The sequence below is a fragment of the Oryzias latipes genome (genome assembly GCF_053564925.1).
Source record: "Oryzias latipes strain Hd-rR chromosome 1 unlocalized genomic scaffold, Olatipes_Hd-rR_3.1 chr1_Y".
Taxonomy (NCBI): domain Eukaryota; kingdom Metazoa; phylum Chordata; class Actinopteri; order Beloniformes; family Adrianichthyidae; genus Oryzias; species Oryzias latipes.
This window is the reverse complement of record NW_027616335.1, coordinates 9784904-9806870: the sequence shown is the minus strand read 5'-3', so window position 1 is coordinate 9806870 and position 21967 is coordinate 9784904. Positions and strand designations below refer to the sequence as shown.

General features: G+C 40.7%; 1 protein-coding gene across 7 annotated transcripts in view; it reads left to right on the top strand.

The window, feature by feature from the left end:
• The window catches only part of LOC144990449 (amyloid beta precursor protein binding family B member 2-like), a 41940-nt gene extending 20088 nt beyond the window's left edge, over nt 1-21852 (top strand). The window contains exons 4-18 of one of the 7 annotated variants that reach the window (XM_078943774.1): nt 201-1265; nt 6080-6324; nt 6613-6744; nt 7113-7184; nt 7904-7948; nt 8492-8577; nt 9471-9531; nt 10845-10991; nt 11353-11480; nt 14030-14144; nt 14977-15064; nt 15451-15531; nt 15925-16040; nt 17169-17348; nt 18690-21852. In XM_078943774.1, the coding sequence (XP_078799900.1) occupies nt 221-1265; nt 6080-6324; nt 6613-6744; nt 7113-7184; nt 7904-7948; nt 8492-8577; nt 9471-9531; nt 10845-10991; nt 11353-11480; nt 14030-14144; nt 14977-15064; nt 15451-15531; nt 15925-16040; nt 17169-17348; nt 18690-18860 (2712 nt within the window). In that variant the 5' untranslated portion in view covers nt 201-220 and the 3' untranslated portion in view covers nt 18861-21852. Of the gene's footprint in view, nt 1-200; nt 1266-3603; nt 3758-6079; nt 6325-6612; nt 6745-7112; nt 7185-7897; nt 7949-8491; nt 8578-9470; nt 9532-10844; nt 10992-11352; nt 11481-14029; nt 14145-14976; nt 15065-15447; nt 15532-15924; nt 16041-17168; nt 17349-18689 lie in introns of those variants that run through there. The other 6 variants (XM_078943773.1, XM_078943772.1, XM_078943771.1 and 3 more) reach the window with 6 other exon arrangements.
• Nucleotides 21853-21967: the final 115 nt, after the last annotated feature.

The following is a 21967-nucleotide window of genomic DNA, read 5'->3' as shown; positions in this document are numbered from 1 at the left end:
ATATCAGTGCAAATCTGCTTTTCTCCGCTTAAGAATCTGTTGGAATTACGTCTGTAAACTGTTAAAGAGTTACGGTAACACAGAGAACGTCAATACTGGAGATAAGTCTCCGATGTTTAAGGGGTTTATGGTGTGTAATTCATTAAGTGTGTGGATTCTGAGTCATTACCTTTCTTTTTTTTTTACCTGGATTGTTTCAGGTGTTCTGTCTTGACCCATAATGATGCCAGTGGATGTGACCAATCGCAACGGCCCCGCCGCCACACCTCCCACCTCACTTAGCCTTCGCTCCTCTCACAATCAGCTTCTCACCAGCGATGTCATCAAACAGGGCTTGGCCACACCACCCAAATGTCGCAAAAAATATGCCCTCACAAGTATCCAGACAGCCATGGGTCTGGGAGAAGCAGCGCCTCCATCATCATCTCCATCCTCCTCTCCGTCGCAGTCTTCAACGCCTACAAACTCTAAACTAGCTAAGAATGGAGTTAACCAACTTCGAAAGGCTGGTCAGGACCAGAACAAAAACACAACTGGCTGTGATGTGATGGAACTTGACTATAACTCAGAAACTATGGAAGATGACTTCAATGTCAATACAGTAGAGGAACAGAATAGTTGCATTCTAACAAATAATGACCGAGAGGAGGATGGGTCTGACTTTAATGCTGAACCTTATTTATGTGCCAGCAGTGATGTAGAGTCTGAGCAGAATAAAGATTCAGACTTGGATAGCGACGCTAACACCACTGTGGAGGTAAAACTGAATAACAACACACCGGATCTGGAGCTTAACTTGAATGGGGAGGCAGACGAGAATGATGACATCAGTATTCTGTCGGAGAAGGAACTGATGTCCAAGGTAAGGCTTGAAGAAGACGAGCTGGTGGAAGAGCAGGAAGATGAAGAGAAGAAGCCTTTACTTGTGATTGGAAGCAAATCGCCCGTGAAGAGCCTCAGAGGTTCTTCAGACTTTGAAATCATCTCTGACATTCACTCCAACATCAAGCTCCTTCAATCAAGCAAGAACTCTGTTGTGCCCCCTCCTCCCTCCCCGCGAAGACAAGCCAGTCCAGAAGACACTCCATTGATGTCCTTGGCCTCCTGCCCCTCCTCTTCCTCTTCTTCTCCAGAGACTAAAAAGGACAGAAGGACCGGGGCAAAGACAGACTGTGCTTTGAACCGCATCCAGAATCTGAACCCCAGTGACGAAGAGTTGAGTTGGACGACCCTGTCCCAGGAGAGCAACTCCCCTGAAGAGACTGGTAGGTGCCAACACAAACTCATGCTGTACGTTTCTCCTTTACTCTTTCTTGCCACTGGCATTTGTTACAGAGAGTGGCGTTGCCATCTCTTACGACAGTCTTTTCTGTAATTAAAAATGTTGCTATTCATTCCATCCTGATCTGGGACTGTGCTTTCACAGTGCTCCTGCTGTTTACAACGGCCCTCCAGGCGGCTTTTAACAAGGTGACTCAGTTGGGCTCCGCCAGATTAAAAACACATAAAGGCTGTCGAGCATAGTATTGTTTATCCATTAAACAGACACTTTAACATCTCCGGGAAGTTTTTGTGTTATTTCACAAAAGGTTAGAAAGAACATGTCACAGTTTAGCTGATTTGTTTTGCTGCAGTACGTGAACTTCAATCTTATTCTCATAAATGTTGGACTTTTTTCTGAAACTTTATTGGTAGCGCACATTCTTGGCAGCATTTCTTGCTGTTTTGTCAGGTAGTGTCACGTTGAGTTTTGCTCAAAGTATTTTTTTGTTTGTTTCTCATAAAGTTTCATCGATTGTGGAAAAAAGTTGTTTTTATGTTCTACTTTTTGGGTAATAATAACAAAAAAATCCGTCAGCTGCAGAGCTTCAGTCTTGATTCTTGAATCCCAGTTCTAAAACTTAACTTAAGAGATATACTCTCTTACAACATCACTTCTGCCCCCCCTCAATTCACTCGGATGATCCACAGTTGCTTAGACTGAAGGCTCAAAACAACAGTGTTTTTGAATATTTCTACATATACATTTGCTGCTGGTGGTAAATTTGTCTCTTATTATGTCTTTTTGTCCAATTATTTTTTTTCTAAACTGTAAAACTTAACTTGAAAATTGTGTTGATGTTGTTTCTGTTAAGTTTTATTATTTTTAAGTTTTCCTAATTTTGTTATCTATGGATGATGGGACAGAACAAGACCTTGGAAGGACTGTAGCTACTGGCTTTTGTTGGCTTTAGGGTTGAATTAAGCGCAAGAGGAAAAAAAATATTCTTTTCAAAATAACTCTAACAATTACTATAAAAAAGTGTTATTTCCAAATGAACAAAATCAAAATTTTCAAAACAAGTTCATATGACCAATTATTGAGAACAATCACTGCTAGAGAAGCTACACCACACCTTCAAGTCTTCTTTGAGTTAAATTGTGTCTGTTTTTATGACTGCTGCAGTTTACAGTTGAAATTATTGCTTTTTTAAACGTTTAAGTACATTTTTTTCTGAATTGTTGCCTCTGAATCCTCGTGGTGATCGTTATTGCATGTCTGGTTGCTACCATATCAATGTGGGACTGTGCAGACTGAGCTGGGGTTTCTTTCACAGGCTTGTGTTAGCTTAATTTTGTGGGTTGGAGGGCTTGATGACACTACACTTGCATAGAGAAGCTAATGCAAATACACATCCTACCCGTTTCAGCTGTGCCCAACATCATACTTTAACTCTACTCCGCATCAGGCACACCTGGTGTGAAGCTTCTTCCCAAATGTTACTGAAGTGTGCTTATTGTTTTCTGACCTCTTAGATAGAGGAAACGGATTGCATAGGCATGGGTAAGGAGATGGGGCATTGTAAAATTAAAAATCTATATAAAAATTTGGCAGAAAGTTCAGCAATGGACTATTCTTTACTTATGAGATGCCAAGTTACTGTGTTGTGTTGTTTATTCCAGTATTGTTGTAAATTAAACAAAAAAAATCTATAGGAAAGTGTCTATTACAGCTAAGCAAAGCTTGAAGAATAGAGTTCCGGCCATATGATACTTTGTTTTGAATTTAATCCTAAAAAGGTTTTTTTCTTGTCTGAATTAAGGATTAAGGAAAATTGGGATTTACCATAGTTGTTCTGCTTCACACAGATGTCTCTGTTTCTGCTTTGTCAGTGCTCAGTCATGTTAGTTTTTGAAATCTCTGCAGCTCCAAACATAAAATGGGCTTCAATAGAACCTCTAAAAATCTCCGTTAGACTCATTTGAGGAGCATGTTGTGTGGCATTGCACATGTTTAAGCGTTTGCCTTAATGCATGGTTGTTTCGGTACTCGAAAGGGGAAGCGCCATTACAAATCTCCACTGCTCCAGATAGAGAAGGCAGAGACGACTATAACAAACCTGTCTCAGCTGGAGGGAACGCACAGCCTCTCCCCCTTCTTAAATGTCTGTCTCTCTTTTCCCTCTTTGCCTCAGTCTCTATCTCGTGTTGCTGGTACTGTTCTCTCAGGCAGCCTTTCTTCTCGTCTTCCCTGCCCCTCTCCTTTCAGATCACGCTGCCTCCGAATCTGTGCTCTCCCATGTCTCGATGCCCCTCCGGTCTCCGCTCTCTCGTGTGCCTCCTCACCCCTCTTTACCAGCCTCTCCCCCTTCCCTCTCTGTCTGTCTGGGATTCTCTCTGATCACAGCAGCAAGTTTTTGCTGTTTGAGAAGCAGCTAGCTAACTATGATGCTGGGGAAAGACTATATGCTGGCAATTGTGATTGTCAATCACGAGGGTAGGTGCTTTTGTCACGGGGTCGGCTGGAAGCAACACTGTGGGGTTGGTTAGTTTGCGCCGTCCGAGTGTGTCAGTGTGGCTCTTGCAGCAGTATCAGCAAATGTGTTTTGGGGCTTTCTCCGATTGGTGCACAAAGTTAGTTCATGGCTGCATTGGTCTGACACACGTAAAGGATCTGCAGTTTGTGCATGCTAGTGCTGGTGCGCCGTGAGGGAAGCTGTCGGTCCATGTTGGTATCATTTGTCAGGCAGACGTGTGTATCCGTGTGAATGCCTTTTCTTGTTGCTCCACAGACTCACACTTCTCCCCTCCCCCCTGGCTCAACTGTATTCTGCATAGAAATGCGTGCGTGCCGGTTGTCACATGCTAACTGCTCCATCGCTCCCTTGTGGTACATTTTTACGGCGCATTGGCACTTTAACATAACTGCAATCTGCATGCCAGATCCCCATGTTGCATTTCTATACTTGCCTAATTGCTTGCAGAGAACTGACACTGCTGATTTTGTATCATGTACCGTAATAACTCAGAGTTCAACTTTGATGTCTGCTTGCCTCTTCCTTGGTGTGTACATGCTTTGCTCTTTCATTCTCATTCATGAGTTCCCATCCTTCCTCTTACTCAAAGCAGAGACAGTCATTTTAGGACCGCTGTAGTTTTATTTGCTCTGACCTATTTATTTGTTTATGGAGACTACAACTCCCATACAGTGCAGCTTCACAGCTCGTATGTGCATCTGTGTGTGTCTCCGTTCCTTCTTAGTCTGGACTCGTCTACTTGTTCTGACATGTAGCCTGATTTTATGGCCACAGGTCCATGTTCCATCAGTGTGTGGTCAACAGTTTAGAAACTGCTTGAAATTGTGTACACACACACACACACACACACACACACACCCACCCACACACACACACACACACACACACACAAAGCACCATTCTAGTCGGTCAGAGCTTATATCATCTTTAGGAGCTGCTGTCCCCATTTCTGCAACTTGGCATCAGTTACCTTTCATCCTCTGTTACAGCCTTCTCTGCAGGCGTGCATGTGCTCTTCACTTCATGGTTTTGTTTCTTGTGTTTGATGTAGATGAAAAGACTTTGGGTAAATCAGTGACAACAGATTCCAACAAAACACAATCATCCTACGAGTGTTTTATTATTTTCTTAGGAAAACTAGAGCTATGGTGCCTTAAGCAACCTTCACACGGCTCTCTGCAACGTGCGCTTAGGCAGCCACTTACAATGAAAAGTCTTTCAGGAAGGATATCAGGAACTTTCGCATTCACACATAGATACGACAGGGTCTACGACTTTTCTCGGGCTCTACGTACAAAACGCACAGACATTGAATGCACGTTGAAAGTTAAACCAAGTTAAACTTTGACCAATCTTGGACTCGAATTTGGTAGTGACGTATGGATGGCGGCCCCTTTTAAATTCACGGAAGTGCCAAGCGGTTAAAAATTGATCATGAAGGAGAGATTCATCGTTGCCGTTTGTGCTCGGCTGGAATTCTATTACAGCAAGTCTTTCATATAGTGGAAAAGAGCTGTGAAAGAAGAAGCCTTGAGCAAGATTCTTAAGATTTGCACCATGACAGCATTTCACACCAGGACCGACAGCACGTGGTGGCCACGCGCTAGTAAACAGTAGAAAAGAAAAAGAAGAGGAAGACCCTCAATGCCTATCTAGTGTAAACACCATAGGCTATATGTTCAGGAACTCATGTTTAGCGCGTTCTTGAACCCACGCCACATGCCCAGCATGTCTGTAGTTTTAGAGACAAATGCCTCACGAACATATGAGAGAAAAAAAGAAGCATAAAGTAGTGAAGGGTAAGTTGTAAATTGATCACATATCCACTTAATGAAACTGGTGATATTTTTGCAGAATTTTTGGAGAAGAAAACACGATGGCAGATGTCCAGTATAAATGTTTTTACTTGTGCTTGTAAAAGATGTAATATTTTTCAATTCTGCTCACATTTTAATCATTGGGATTTGACAAAATGTCCAGAGCTGGGCATGTACTTTTTCTTCTAGAAATTTATCTCTTTACACATATTTTGAAATCAGAAATATTTTTCATTCTTGTGGGGTTTTTGTTGCATTAATCTCAGCAATTTCTGTCCAGTTCTTTCTGGAAAAAAATGATAAAATTAAGTTAAATATTATCCTGAAACCTCCGACCAAGTTGGACTTTCTGCTTTCAGGATGTCCTCTTACTAGTTGGTTGCTTGTTGCACTTTAGCTTGGACTCATTCCTGTATTTTTGCCCACTTTCACCTTTTTTCTTTCTGTTTTTTAATTGCTCATCAGATATTTGGAGTGAGCAGTCATTCCAGACAGACCCCGACCTCCCTCCGGGATGGAAGAAGATCACAGACATGGCTGGCATCTACTACTGGCACATTCCGACAGGTACCACCCAGTGGGAGCGACCTGCTGCCCGTCCACCTCACCCCGGAGAAACTGAGTTCACAACCTTGGGGGATCATTCAACTTCAGCACCACGTAAACACTCGCTGGGCTCCCTCAGCCCCTCGCCCACTCCTGACCACGAGGTGAGAGCTTAAGAAAGTGCATTTGATCAGATGGTTGAAGTTTAGAAAGATTATTTAAAAAAAACATTTTTTTATTGATTTCCAAGAACACTACATTTTTGGTTGGTAGAAAAATCAATTTTTGTCTTAGTAAAAGTCCAGAATGTTGAGAAAATTCACAAGTTGTTTTAATGAGATCATTAATGCCCCAAATCTCTGTATATTCTTTAGATGTCTTACCATCTGTCACAGACCACAGGAAATATAAGACATTGAATTTTTGATGACTCCTTATGTGTTTTTCTACAGTCGTCCCAGGCTGAGATCTTCTTCCAAGCGTCAACCCGCTCAGGCAGCACCACTTCTGACAGCTCTGTGGAGCCCCTCTCAGCTCATGAGCACATCCTCCCCACGTGTGGATTTGTCAACAGCTGCTACTTTGTAAGCTTCAGAAGAATTGTTTTTAAATCTCCTTTTCCACATGTTCTTAAAAAAGTATAACCTGCTTTTATTGATGTCCTCCTTGAAAGAAAAAACCTTAGTCGTGTAGCATGATGGCTTTAGGACAGAGTGTTAAAGGAGATTGATGGAGATCAGCAATGTGTAGATACAATATTGATCGACTGAGAATGGCCTGATGTTGATGGATTGACGTGTTGGAACCAGATTCCTGATAATTCTTTATGTGGCCACTGACCTTGAGGCCTCTCCTTTTTAAGCTGACAAAGTGACAAACTAGATTATGACCTAATAGAAATGACAACATTTCACATCTCATCGTCGTCTCATTCGATCCTCTGTCTTTTCAGCCTCGCTCCACTTCTCCACAGGGGACGTCCGATCAAGAAAGTCACTCCCAGCATCATGAGGACGAAGATAAGGCAGGGAATTTAAGCATTTCTTTTTCTGTTCACTTTCTACTTGAACTCAGTGGAGTTCTGGGCTAAATGGGGCAATTCTTTTTTCCTGTAACACTAGAGATGTTGCCAGCAACACCTAAACAACCCCACGATCTTTGACATAACTCAAGTTAGAAATGGGAATCAGTGGAATCTGATGCAGAGAAAAGCAGCTTTTCTTTATACCGCGATAAATTGATTGTGTGAGCACTTCACTACTGTAAAGAGTTGCACATCAGAACAAGGCTGCTTTTCTTTAATTTAAAATCTGCTGGAATTACGTTCATTAGGTAAACAGTCAAAGAGTTATGATAGGCGAAAGAATGTAAACACTGGAGAGTTAAAGGGGTAAAAATATGCATGAGTGCATCTGGTAAAGACTCAAACGTGGCATCAATGTGTTGTAGCTCGCCACATATGAATAAAAATGGTTTCTGTCAAATAAATCTATTGTTCTAAGCACACAAGAAAAAAAACAAGTTTCTAATCAAGCTTATTCTGTTGTTTTTTTTTAAATGTTTTGTTGCTTCGCTCCTCATTGCAAAACCCGAGTGTGAAGTGATCTGGTTAGCTGATAATCCTGTTTTGTCTTTCTCCCCTTGCTCCTTTCCCACCTTCAACCTTTCAATCTCCACCCACCACTGTCTTTTCTTTTTTGTGTTTTTTATTTTTATTTTTTTTAACGCTGTATGTAGAAACAGGTGTGGAGTGAATTTGGCGGCAAAATTGATAGTGAAATGTGGAAGGCAAGTATAAAGCGCTCTGAGTGTGTGGGGAAGTCTTGTCTAACCTCACAGTGTTTGCATTTTTGTAGAGTTCACTGCCCGAGCAGAAGCATGTGTGGCTGATGCTTCAACAAAAGCACAGACATTTATTTTTCAATGACGCTGATATGTGAGAATATGTCCGTGACATGGCTCATTTAACAGGTTGCCTCTTGAAACCATCTTTTCATCCTAATTGCACAGACATCTTTTTGTCTTGATGTAGCATGCCCTGTTATTAGTATTGTACCATAACCATTTTTTAACCAGCCCACACTTGAATGCATGTTTGCGTGCACCGTTCAGCATATTGGCTTTTTAGCATATTTTGTGTTTGGGCTTGTAACCTATGGTTTTTCATGCCACGACAGTCGATGTGTTGGTGTTTATGCATATTTTATTCCAGAGTCTGCCAGAGGAACATAAGCTGCTGTTAGAACAGACATGTTGACTGCACATTTCAAAGGGGTGTATTCTGGGGTTTTAATCTTTCCTTGACACGCCCATGTCACTTGTGTGTCTCAGGATCTTCAGGCTGCTACAGTGAACCCTGATCCAAGCCTAAAGGAGTTTGAAGGGGCCACGCTTCGATATGCATCCCTAAAGCTCAGGTGAAGGTTTGCTCAGAGACACTGCTAACATCAGACTTTCAACTTACCTACCGGTACATGTACTGTAAATGTCTGAAACCTATTTATTTATTTTTTACTTTTAAGCTCCATTTTTCTGTTTCTGCCACTAATTCTCACCCTAAATATTTAGCCTTTTCCTTTGTGTATTTAGTGAGGTCAAACAGGGTCATGTAGACGTTAGTTCCATCATTAATTTGATCTTCATCAGCACACTGAATAATGTGGAGAACAAAGTAAACAGGATATTCTGACAACATTTTATTCTCCTTTGCAATCACAAAAAAGTCTATTAACTAATTTTTAATTTTTTTATTTACATTTAAACTTGCACAGAATATTAGGACAAATGCTTCTTCTCTTTTTTATGCAGTAAAGTGCAGCCTTTTAAGTTGTTGAACAGGTGTTGATCTTTTTGTTGAGCAGTTTTTAGGTTTTCCTGACAATGTAGAACGTCTGTACGCCTGTAGAAGTGTAATGTTTCAGAACAAATACAAATTCTACCTATCATATCTTAAAGGAGAACTAAACAGTGCTATCAATCATTTGACGCTATTCACTTATTTTTTACTTAACATAGTTTTGTTATTACTCAAAGAAAAAAGCCACTACAGTTACTCTTTAATACAGCAGATCCACCAATGCCAGCATTGTTGTTTTGTGAGGGGAAAAGCCATTCTTGTGATATTGTAATCAAAGGGAGATTTGTTTTACACATTTCTGTAGGTCCAAATGTTTGCAGGCTATTGGTTGTATTTGTTTCTGTGCACACTATTGGTTTAGTGGCCAGCAATCTGATTCAGAGTCCACAGGATCTTAGCATTATTTAACCTTCGGAAGAATGTTAATTCTTTGACTCTGTTGGGTTTTTTTAGGAGCTGTCCTGCTTTGGAAGAGAACGAGACGACAAACGTGAAGAGTGAATCCGAAGCAAAGGTAATTCTTTACGTAAGGGTTACTGGCAGACGAAGTGTGCATTATGAAAATGAACGCACTTCTGCGAAGTGCGTTCATTTTCATAATGCACACTTCGAAGGCCATTAACCCGCTTATTCCATGGTCACTTATAAAAGAAATAAATATTCAACCAGTTTTTAGTCCTTTATTGGTATTATTTTCTTTTGGATCGCTTTTGTTCACAAAAAGCGGTCTATTTGTCACATGGAGCGGCGCCCACTCTGACCTCCGATCTCGACTGCAGCGGCAAAGGAAAACGATATCTATGCTGATTGTCACGATGGGTTAAATAATTTCAGAGAGAAAGTTCACCTCTTAATGCTTGTTTTTGTCCAGATGATGAAGAAAAAGTTTGTTCTAAAGAAGCCAGCGCAGTGAAATAGAACATTTAAGCTAGATGTGACCAGATCTTCTTTTTTAGGTGTGCATTTTTACTGTGGATTATCACTTTTTAATCTACACCCAGCAGCCAATCAGAAATGAGAATTAACCCGGACCATGGCATAAACCCATTTAAATGATGGCATCTGAGGTCAGGGGGAAAATTATAAGTACAAAAAAAACTGTTAAAACTTTATGAACCAAATAAAAACTAGCCAACCAATATTGCCCCCTGGTGGTTAAACAGGATAAATGACATCCTTGTTTTTCAAGGGTTACTGCAATTAAATGCTGAACTAAATGAAACATTCCGGCTTTAAGGAGTCCCTCATACTGCAGAGTTATTCTGGTAACTTTCTACAATGGTCGCCCAGCTGATGATTTGTTTCATCATAGCTGATCCAAGTTTGATTATTCAGTGCTAATTTTGCCAAAGTCCTGAATGTCAGAAACTTTCTTAGCTTCTCAGGTGCCTTAAATAGACCCAAATGGAGTCAAGCAATCTGGGCTTCTGGACCAGCAGCACATTTGTGTGAAAAATAGTCATCTGCAGATAAAGATTGGAATCTTTAAAGGCTTGTGTACTGTTTGGAATCTGCATGCACAGAATAGCCTGCATTAAGGATGCTTATAGCTGATTGTATTTTATTTGTAACTTCCCACACTACTTTCTTTTAATGGTTTTGATTTATAAACTAAATCTGATAAATAAACTGTACTTTTACTGGAGGAAAATGATGTCAAAATGTAATGAATACTTGGCTTTCTCTGCCTCAGGTTTCTTCCTCCTTACTACTTGCCTTCTCAAGTCTAAATTGAACTTAGAAAAGGTTTTCGGTGTAAAAGCCTGGTAATATGTATCTGAATCAGTAACACGGTTTCCTGTTTTTTTTTTACTGTTTGTCCGCCAGTGCTTTGCGGTGCGCTCTTTGGGCTGGGTGGAGATGGGCGAGGAGGACCTGGCCCCTGGAAAGAGCAGCGTTGCCGTCAACAACTGTATCCGACAACTGTCGTACTGCAAGAATGACATTAGAGACACTGTTGGCATCTGGGGAGAGGTGAGGAAGAGGAAGGCATGAAGCATGAAGGCATGGCAGCAGATTTATTAAAGTAAAAGACTTTTTAGGCTGAAAACTTGCTTTTAAAAAAAACAAGAGGATTAAAAAATAAAAGACTTTCTACTATCAAACATGTGAAATATGTCAGACAGAGTGAGGAAGAGGAGAGAAAAGAACAGACATGTGTGAAGGTGTCTCTCTGTGTGTGATGTAAAATGACACTTCATGCCCTTCTTCGATGCTTTAATCTCGCTCAGGTTTGATCATTTATTTAAAGGCCTTAGTAAACAGAGAAAGCACACACTTTTATACACATTTTCAACATTGTGTGTTTGATTGCACTGTATTTGCTAATCCTCAGGGGAAGGACATGTACCTGGTTCTGGAGAACAACATGTTGAATCTGGTTGATCCCATGGACCGCAGTGTGCTTCATTCCCAGCCAATTGCAAGTATCCGGGTCTGGGGCGTTGGCCGGGACAATGGCAGGTAAGCTGTGATGGCAACCCCATAGATTTACCCCATGTTACCTCCTTTTACATTCACCTTGGTAATACAGTAGTTTGTAAATTTCCAAAGAGACCTTGTATTAAACAACAGTTGCATTTGCTGTAGTTGTTCTCGTTAGTCAGAGCTTTAAATAGGTTTTTGATGAAGAGATGACGAAATCAGAGAAACTGAAAATGAAGATTCAAAGATTATTAGGAATAAACCATCCTTTAAATCCAGAGGACAAGAAATGATTTTGATTTTCCTTCTTTCAGTTTCATCTCTTCCTTTATTGATTGATTTTATTGCAGCTGCCTTTCACTTTAGGTCACAGATACTTCTGATATGCTACGTGTTGATGACCATTAGAGGGCGCTGTGCACAAAAACCAAAAAATATAGCTAAAATCCATTTTCCAGCATGGATATGTGATGTGAAGTTTACAAGCTGTGCGATTCTAACAGGCAGGTAGACCAGCATGTGTTCACTGCCAAGCTGCTGGAGTCAGAAAAGGAAGAGTTTCAAGCTGCTGCAGTAGCTGGTTCCACGTTTCCCCTCTATACGCATCCACACTCGAGCTTTAAAAAACAAATCATAAAAAAACCAAGATGATTCTGTCATGTTTCCTGAGAGCTGCAGAGCTGCTACCGTGCACATTTCCATCGCAGGAGAGCCTCACGAGTGAGAATACCTCAGCTGGAGCGAAGGGAGGAGGCTGAGGGATGGTCAGAGGGAGGAGGAGAGGAGAGGGGGCTTTCGGAAGGAGAGAAGGAGAGGGGGAGGACACTGTTCAGTTCTCTGTGATTTGGGGGATCAGACAGGTTAAGAAGAATGCGCGAGCCTGCAGCATCACCGGGGACTGAGAATGTAATTGTCTGAGGACGATCCTGTTCAGAGGATTAACTGTCAAGACCGCAAACAAAGCGCTGTGAGTATCTCTGCAGCCCTCTTGTTTTATCAGAAAGTAGAAGTAGCTGATAGGAGGTCTGAGCACCCTGATGATGTATCACAGCAGTCTGTGTCTCCAAGTCTTTAAGAACTGTCCAGAGGTCTACCTGTTAGAGATCAGCAGTTGGCTGTAGGTGTAGCTTTACTCGTAGCTGGTTTTCTGGATCTGTTTGCCTGAGATAATGTTAAGTGATATGTGTGTTTTTTTTAATGTAGCATCCTCACAGTCAATTACTGCAGAGCAGGGTTCTGTTGGGGTCTGTCTGTGCATATCTCTTCCCATTTTTGCTGTGGTTTGGATTCCCACGTGAATGATGAGGGGATGAAAACCTGGATTTAGCGGGGATTTTCCTGTCCGCGCAGACAGAAGTGGATCTGTCAGTAAACAAGCAGAGTCTCTGATCCTCCTCTCTCCTTATGTGCCTGAAAAGTCATCATCACTTCTGAGGAAACGCATTCCCACTGAAACCTTGGTATCTTGGTGGGGGGTGTGGCATATGAGATTATAGATGAAATGAAAAATCCATCCAACCTGCATCTCCATTTTTATGTTTTTCTATCTGGATGGTGCTCTGTCATCCTCCAAGTGTTTCTATTTACATTTTTAAGCTTTTCAAATGTGTTTTTCTTTGTCCTGGATAATACTTAACAATGCAATGTGATGAAATGTGATGTTTCTATTTGTGCTTTTATTTATTTTAAGGGATAAAATATTGATTAGTAGCTTTCCCTGCCAATGAAAACTACCTATTCCCAACCACAAATCTGTGTATTTGACTAAACTGCAACTGAAAAAAATGTCCCAAAAACTCCCAAAGACACACGATAGATTACAAGTGTTTACTTAAACTGTTTATACAGGTTGTCTCTGGTGTGAAAACAGTTGTTTTTTTTTGTTCTTTTTTACTAAATGCCCTCTTTTCCTGCCATGCCTTCTTGGATGCAGAGAGAGGTAAACACATTCTTGGTGTCGCTGAACCTCCCACAGCATGTCTGTCATCAGTGGTCTTTGTTCACTTTTCTCCGTTTGTGTGTATTTATTTTCGTGCCTTTGTACACACATGCAGAACTGAGGGTGACCTCATCTGCTGGTTGTTTCTACAGGACTGCAGAACAGAACCACAGAAAATGCCAATGTTTAAGGAGATCTTCCTCCCCCATGATTCATTATTACAACATGAAAACAAAGGATTTCATTTGTTCAAAGTCGTTATTTTTTTATTTTTTTTAATGAATAACGCTATCCATCTAAGGCAGCACTGTTTTTTCCTTATTATTACTTTTGTTTATTCTAAGAGGTTCAAAGGATTCCTTTCTGGGCCCTCTCCTCCCCTCATTCGTCATTCCTTCTGTACAGCAGATTTAAATTATTTTCTGCTCCAGTGGCCTCAGTGGAAAGTTCTGTCCTGCTGTCACCGGAGTCATCTCCATCGCACATCATGCTGTTCTATTGATCTCAGGGGTCCTTCGACAAGACAGTGCATGTGTGTGTTTTTGTGTGTGTGTGTAATGTTCAGCATGCTGATAAAGGGCTGCCAGCTCCACAGCTGGACCTGCCGCTCCTCATATTTCTTTTTTTTTTCTTTTTTCCATCTTCTCAGGGACTTTGCTTATGTGGCGCGGGATAAAAACACCAGGATCCTGAAATGTCATGTGTTCCGCTGTGACACTCCGGCCAAAGCCATCGCCACCAGCCTGCACGAGATCTGCTCCCGGGTGGGTGTCTTCACACACCAGGCTGCTCTGGAGGCCACAGCCCTTTCTTTTGATGAGGTTTACATTGAATGATGAGCTTTAATAGAGCTGTGCTTCACGCCATATTGATTTATAAAATTCCTTTTGGCCGTCCTCTTTGTTTTTCTTTGAAGAAGTAGCCATGAGGTTATGGGCCGTTTAAAGGCTCCGTGTGTGTAATTAAGGGCTTTCAACTCACTTACAAAGCTTTTTCTAGCGTTCTATTATTTCATTGTTGCAAAGTCCCCCCCCCCCCCCCCCATCTCATTAGTCATGTTTATTGACTCCGCATTTTTTAAAGTTTTTTTAAATTACATTTACTGATGCTTTCTTATTGCATTTTTTCTGAAATAAAGGGAGAAATTGCAAATCATTTTATTTCTTTACCAATTTGCTAATAAATCCAACTATTAATGTGGTTTAATTCAATTGTCATTGATTTGAGTCTCCAAAAAAGCAAAGTTATGCAAGAATTACCAGCATTTTTTTTAAAACTAAAAATACATTTTTACAATGATGTATCTGTGGATCTGAAGTTGTGATGTTTCAAACAATCGATTTGCCTTTTTTTAAATTCTTCTTGGGAAGTGAAAAGTAGTTTGTTAGCCTGCTCAGACGCTTTCTTCTGAAGATTTTCCCAGGAAGTAGCAGGGGTCCTCACCTGCCGCAGTTTTCCCTTTAAGCTTGTTACACATAACAGTTTTCAATCCACTCTTCTTCCCCATCGTCTCAGCTCGCTTTTTTTCATAAGCCTATTTGTCAATAACGCTCTCTTTACGCTCAAAAGTTCCTATTTCTTCTCCTCCTCCTCCAGATAATGACAGAGCGAAAGAATGCCAAAGCCATGGCAGGAGGCTCTCTTCAGGACAGGATGCAGGCAGGACTGGACCTCCCCTTACAGGGTTTGTTTCAATCATTCATCCACTGGTGAATGGAAAATGAACTTCCTCTGTAGATAAAATTACTAATTCTCTGCATAAAGAAAAGCAAGAAAATTGTATTTCAAAAAGATTTGATGTAGACAATCGGCTAGAGAAGATGATTCCTCACAAAATCCACCAATAGAATCTTTCTCTTCATTTGTTTTCTTATGAAGGCAAATATTTAAAATTCAATTGCGATATAAATCTTTCAAAATAAGAGTGTTAATGTAAAAATGATCTTAAGTAGGATTAACAAACGCCTCACAAAATTGACGTCCTGAATATATTTGCATTTGTAGTATTTTGACTGTTTTGGACAACAATGTTTTCCAGCCTCTAAGTTTTTGTTAAATTCTCCTCAGCAGAGTTCCCCACACCAAAGACTGAGCTGGTTCAGAAGTTTCAAGTACTTTACCTAGGAATGATGCCTGTGGCCAGACCAATCGGTTCGTATCCCATGTTCTGAAAAAAAACGAAAAACCATGGACGCTCTTCTTCATTAGAAGTGGAGACAATTTCCTAAAGTGTTCATCAAATCCATGCAGAGTTCCAAAGATCAAAAAGATGGAGGATCGAAGCTCCTTTGTCTTTAACCCCATCTTCACACAATCTTTCATAAAAAAAACACTTTTAAAGGATAGATTGGTGTTTGAGACTAACACATGTATTCTAAATGAGCAATGCCTACTTTTAAAGTACATTAAATATTTTATAATTATTATTTCAATCAGTTAAAACAGTTTTATGGTCTGGGTTACTATCAAAACTGTAGCTTTCATGTCCAGTGCAGGTGATCCACTCACACCTTTCCTGTTTGTTTTTCATATCCTCTGTTCCAGGGATGGATATATTGAATGGGGCTATCGACAGTCTTATGGGTTCTTCCACTAAAGAAGACTGGACTCCTGTGGCTCTTAATGTGGCAGACGCTACAGTCACCATCAGCAAAGACCAGGTTTTCATGTCTTTGTTCGCCTTGCCTTAACTCTCATCTTTCAGTGCTCAGCAGGAATGCCCCCACCCACCCCAAAAAGTCTTAGATAAATTAAGTCTGCTGACTCGGACAGCTCCACTTTGACATATCTGAGCACATGGTCATAGTTTTGTCCTGCGATTACCATGGAAGAAATGTATTAGATGCTGGACTGTTGCAGAGCTTCACACAGACTAATGAGGCATTCTGGTGACCGCTACACCACAGCCAGCTTGAGTACAGCAGCATTCCATCAACGCTGCGTGAATGGTGAACATCCTCAACTTCGTTCCAGATGATCCAAGAAGAGTCTTGTGATGCTGTCCTACAAATCAGTTTCCATGGCAACATGAACCTCAAGGAACCACTTTAAGGGTTTGCTGACATGACCAGTATCGTATGGAAATGCCGAGGCAGCAAACGGCAAAACAAGCAGCCAATCTCTGATCAGTGACTCTGTACATGAGTTAGATGTCATTGGTTTTGTAACTGGCTCATTTAAGGCCACCGTGCGCCTCATCCAACTGAAAATGTCCTCACTAAACTTCAACCTTTCCAAATATTTCTAAATATGGACATTTAGACAGTGTAACCAAGTAAGGCCGCTCTAAAGATCTGGACTGGTTGCTCACTCAAAAGATCCCATCCACTCTTTTTGCACAATTTAATGTGAATTTAAATGAAATGATAAATAGTTTTAGAAAACTTCAACCTCCATAACAGTTGCTTTGGATTTCTTATGCAACCAGAGGGGGAGAAAGTAAAGGTTTAGAGTTGCTGGTGTGCATTTTTTCCTGTAGCTAAATTAAGACTGTTTAGGTTGAAGAAGTTGGGAGTGAATAGAGACTCAGTTACTTTTGTAACTAGCCTTCTAGTGGTCATCTGGTGGAACTGACCTGCCTTCAACTCGTGTTTGCTTTGAAATGTGTCAATAAATGTGTCGGAATTAAAAAGAGCGGAAAATAGAAGACTGTGGAATCAGAAACTAATGATCAAAAAGAAAATGAATAAAAGTAAAGGGCTTTAAACAGATAACAAAAATAACAAATTAAAGTATGTAGCATATTTGAATTATTATTTTTACTAATCTCACCCCCTTGTTTCTGCTAGGATGAAGAAGAAGTGTTAGTGGAGTGCCGAGTTCGTTTCCTGTCTTTCATGGGCGTGGGTCGTAACATCCACACGTTTGCCTTCATCATGGACGCTGGCGGCCATCGTTTTGACTGTCATGTGTTCTGGTGTGATCCCAATGCCGGCAGTGTCTCTGAGGCGGTGCAGGCGGCGTGCATGGTAAGTCAGAGTAAACCAATCTCATCCTGAACTACCTCACAATTATTAAATATACTGCACAGATGAGAATCCATAAACATAGAAAGGTAAACACTAACACGGCAATTACATGTAATGCCTATTCATTTATAACATTTCCAATGTAAGGATTGGTCAACTCTAAGGTTTTTTTTCAGGGACTGAAATATGACTCTTTTTAGAACTTTTTTTTTAATGTTTTTTTTTTACATTTTAGTAAGCTGCAGTGTTTGAAAACAACATCTGATAACAAACTTTAGGATATTTGGCAGAATTATGCAAACAGTTTTGACATGAATGCAGATAAAAACGCACAAAAACTACAATGATGGACAACGATGTACTTAAAAACAAACTGAATCTTGAGAGTTTTTGAACATCCACCCTAATGAAAAGTGTGATTCTTTTTACATTTTTAACATCTTCTTGTGGCATTTTTCTCATAATGGACGACATGTGTGAAGAGAATTAAGCTAAAAATTGCATTTCTAAATGTTTCTTCATTAAAATAGTTGAGAATCGGTAGCAGACACAGAATACTGTTGCTAAAAGCTTGTACGTGTGACGTAGAAGCTACTGTGGCAAAGCCACAAGCTTCCATTCTGATGCATCCACTTGTAGATGAATAGATCCACGAACGTCTTTGTTTTCCTCATCTGAGCTGGAATTTTGGCTCCAAACTATACGGTTGGATAGCTTCAGTATTGCTCAGCATTTTTGTTGCACCACTAATGTTAGATTGATGTTATGAGGGGCTGTACGCTAGGGGGAGAGAATGTAAACAGATAGATAATGGGAAGTAAGGGCAGGCTTACTCTACAGCAAAAGTCCCCGCCCACATCTCTGAGGAGAATTTCTAATATGAGCTACTGACGCTCTGCAGAAACTATGTCCTAGAAAACAACTCAGGTTTTTCAATTTTGTCTAAAAATGATGTCATCATAGCAAAATGAATGCTGGGAACGCTTTTAAAATAGATCAAAAGATGATTAGAGTGGGAAAAGAGAAACCCCATCCGAGTGTTTTTGGTAGATGCAGTCCATGCATGCAGGCTGCAGATGCTGCAGATGCCTCTGCTCCTCTGAGGTATTTACAGCAGTGCTGGACTGCAGGCTATTGATCACCCTTCACAACTTTGGATGTATGCTCACACAAGCACATACACACACAGGCAAACCAAAAGTGATGGACGGTGACATGAATCATCAGTCATTACCATTGATCACAGCCAGCAGCCTGCAACAGTCCAACTTCTTTCTCCGTGTTCCTTTTGCACACACATGCGTGTGCTGTAACTCTTCTGTCTGTGTTCTCTTTTCTCAGCTGCGGTATCAGAAATGTCTGGTGGCTCGCCCGCTGTCCCAGAAGGCTTGCGGCTCCTCGCCTCCCGGTGACTCTGTGTCCCGCCGCGTCTCCACCAGCGTAAAGCGGGGGGTCTTGTCGCTCATCGACACGCTCAAACAGAAGAGACCTGTCACTGAATTGCCACAGTAACCACAGCAAAAAAAAAAAAAAGAAGAAAGGGACTCTATCTACTTACAGAATCTTAATTACCATGGTAACTCATCGCATCGCTGCTGAAAAGTCCATGTCCATAGAAGACTCAAGCAATGGCGGAAACAACAAAGCATCACCATTTGGGAATGCTACCCCAATTTCCTCCGTTTTTGGGAGAAAATCTAAAAAGTCCTGATTACTCGGCTCTCTCCTGAGCAGCGGGTCAGCTTAGTTTCCTCTGAATAATCAAGGAAATTCGGAATCATCGGCATGGGGAAGAAACGATCAGGAAGGATGCTTTGGAAGGGGAACTTGTACATAGAAGTACTTTCACCTGCCGCTCCCCCCAGAACAGTGAAAACGTGGAACACAGCTCACTCCTGCCCCAACCGTGGATCTCTCCATGCTTTGAGTGTATTTACCTGTGTGCGCTGCCAGCATGACCTTCCACCGCAGGCCGCAGCGCCTGCACTTCAATCAGCTGTCTCATTAGTCTAGGCGCTTTGTCACAGTCTGGTCCTCCTTCCTCAGTGAACATACTATAAACCTAATGAGAGAAAGGAGTAACCATAGCTACCATGTCTTGTTTTGAAGAGAAAACTTGAATTGAAGGAAGAAGCAAGCTGCTACGACATTAAAACACTCGCCAGTCTACACCTAAAGGCTAATGCATGAACCGTTTTCTATAAATGTGAACCGTTCGGACACACATCACCTCACTGCTGCTGCTTTACGGACTGGAAGGGAAGGCGATAGGAATGCTCAGCCTGACTTTCAGCTGTGGATCATTGGAGACGAGCGGTGACCTGTCACCTGAAGCTTTCTTTCACATCCCCGCCTCTCTGTTTGTTTAAATCTTTTGTTATCCCTTGTTGATAGCCATAATAAAGGCAGAGAGATTGGAGGGAAGGGGGGGGCATTTCCCCTTTGCAGGAGCAAAGTGTTCAACCCCCTGCTTCAATCACAGAAGATGTCGCATGCCGCTGCTCCACGTAACCCCCGCTGCAGGAAATTTGACTTTTGCAATCCTCTCAATCCCACCTCAGAACTGTCTTAGTGTCTTAGTAATAAAAGGGGGATTGCCTGGAGGAGATATGAGAGTTGAGGAATGTGTTTTATACTAGTGTGTTGGTTATTTTTTTTATATTATTTTATCATGTTTTTTTTTTCTCTTTATCTTACAAGGAGAGGAAATTGTTTTGGCCTCCGCTTGTTTTGGAGAAGAAAAGCAAAGACTTGCATGAACTCCAAAAGACGGGGACTGTCCTGAGCTGCTCCACGTCTCCACTTGAATTTGTTTCCTCTTCATGTTTGTGTTCATTGGTGCCATGAGATCAATTATCACGTAAATTACTTCCACATAAAAACCTTTGTGTGTCACATATCATAGATTAGATGTAATCTGTCTCATCACAGCACTCAAGACTTCAAAGCTGTAGATTGATTATGAACGGGCAAATGTTTGAAACAAGCGAAATATGTTTTTATTTTTTTTCCCAGTAAATCAGCAGATTGTCTACTTTAAAGCTATGGGCCCACCAGACATGCGATGCTTGTTCTAGAACTTGCTAAACGCGGGTTCTTGTTCAAGCAGGGAAGGGCTACTCTTTCTTTTTCTGCTGTCTACTCGAGCATGTCCACCACCTACAGTTGGAAGAGGTTTGCTGTGAAATGCTGAAGCGGTGCAAATCTTGCCAATTCAGGCTTTTTCTTTACAGCCCTACTCTGATATATGAAAGAGTGGGTATCATAGAATTCCACCCGAACACAAACTGCAATTATCAAATTGTCCCCCATGATCCATTTGAAAAAGGGTCGTTCATTCATGAACTAAAAAGGACGTCAGCCAAACAAAAATACCAAATCCGAGTCCCTGATTGGTAAAAGTTCAACTTGGGTTAACTTTAAAAAGGCATTTTGTACGTAGAGCTTTGGCGGTGTGAACATGGCTTTAGAAATGTTTATGTGAGAGCTTTTCCTGAAGCTCAGACTAGTTTCTTTAACGATTCTAGATTATTCAAAATAAGAAACCACATTTTCTTTATTGTAGCTATAAAAATCAACTAACTATATTATTAAGACATAAAAAAAGAATCAAATATTTGCTTGTTCAGAAATGTAAAGTGAATTTTGATAAAATGCACATTTATGGGAAAGCTGTTAATTCATCTTGTTTATTGTGGCGTTTCAATTTAAGGGATTTCAAGGGATGTTTTTTTTTTAAAAGCAGGATAAAAATTCTCCCACACAGCACCTTCCTTCCTTTTCACAAAGCTTTTAAAATGAAAAGTCTAAATTCTGAGTGTGCATAATGCCCATTTAATGTAACCTTTAGCGTTCGTTATTATAAGCTATTTTTATCTTTTGAAGGTTTTTTTATTTTCTTCTCATTTTAAAATGCCTTTATTTTGAAATCGTTAAATGGCCAAAGTGTAAAATACTTATATAGATCATTGTAGATATAAAAAAAAACAGTAAAAATGCAAGGAAATAAAGAAAACAGTTAAGAGTAAAAAGGGGGAAAAACTTCCAGTTATCCCTTAGATTGATGCTGAATTTAACTGTGCAATTATCTATGCATTCTTTGAGTAAATGAAAGTCATGAGAAAAAGCCTCGCATGCCCTCGAATGGTTGAAAGAGAAACTGTATGTATTGAACAGAAATATTTTTATTTTATTTATTCTATTTTATAAAGGTATGTACGGATTTTATTGGTTGGGGAGAGTTGAAGCCTCTTGACGCCATTCTCTTTGTCCCCTCTATCAAACCCCAACAAGCTTAACTTTGCAGAAAAGGAGGAAGGATTGAGAAGAGGAGGGGAGCAACAGTGGACGCTTAGCTTAAACTGTCACAAACATCAACAAATGAACACCCTCCATTACTATAGATGGATGTGTTTGCTTCCGTTTGCTGCTCACTGATTTGTACACTTTATCAATGTAACCAGTTGTGAGGATAAATGGCATTAAAAAAAAATGTATTACCTGACCTTCTGCGTCTGCTGCCACCAATCATTTCTGTGTCCCCCTACTACTACCTTTAGCGAGTCACTAATGTTTTATTCAATTAAAAATGATACTAAAATTCTTCATAAAGAAAATTT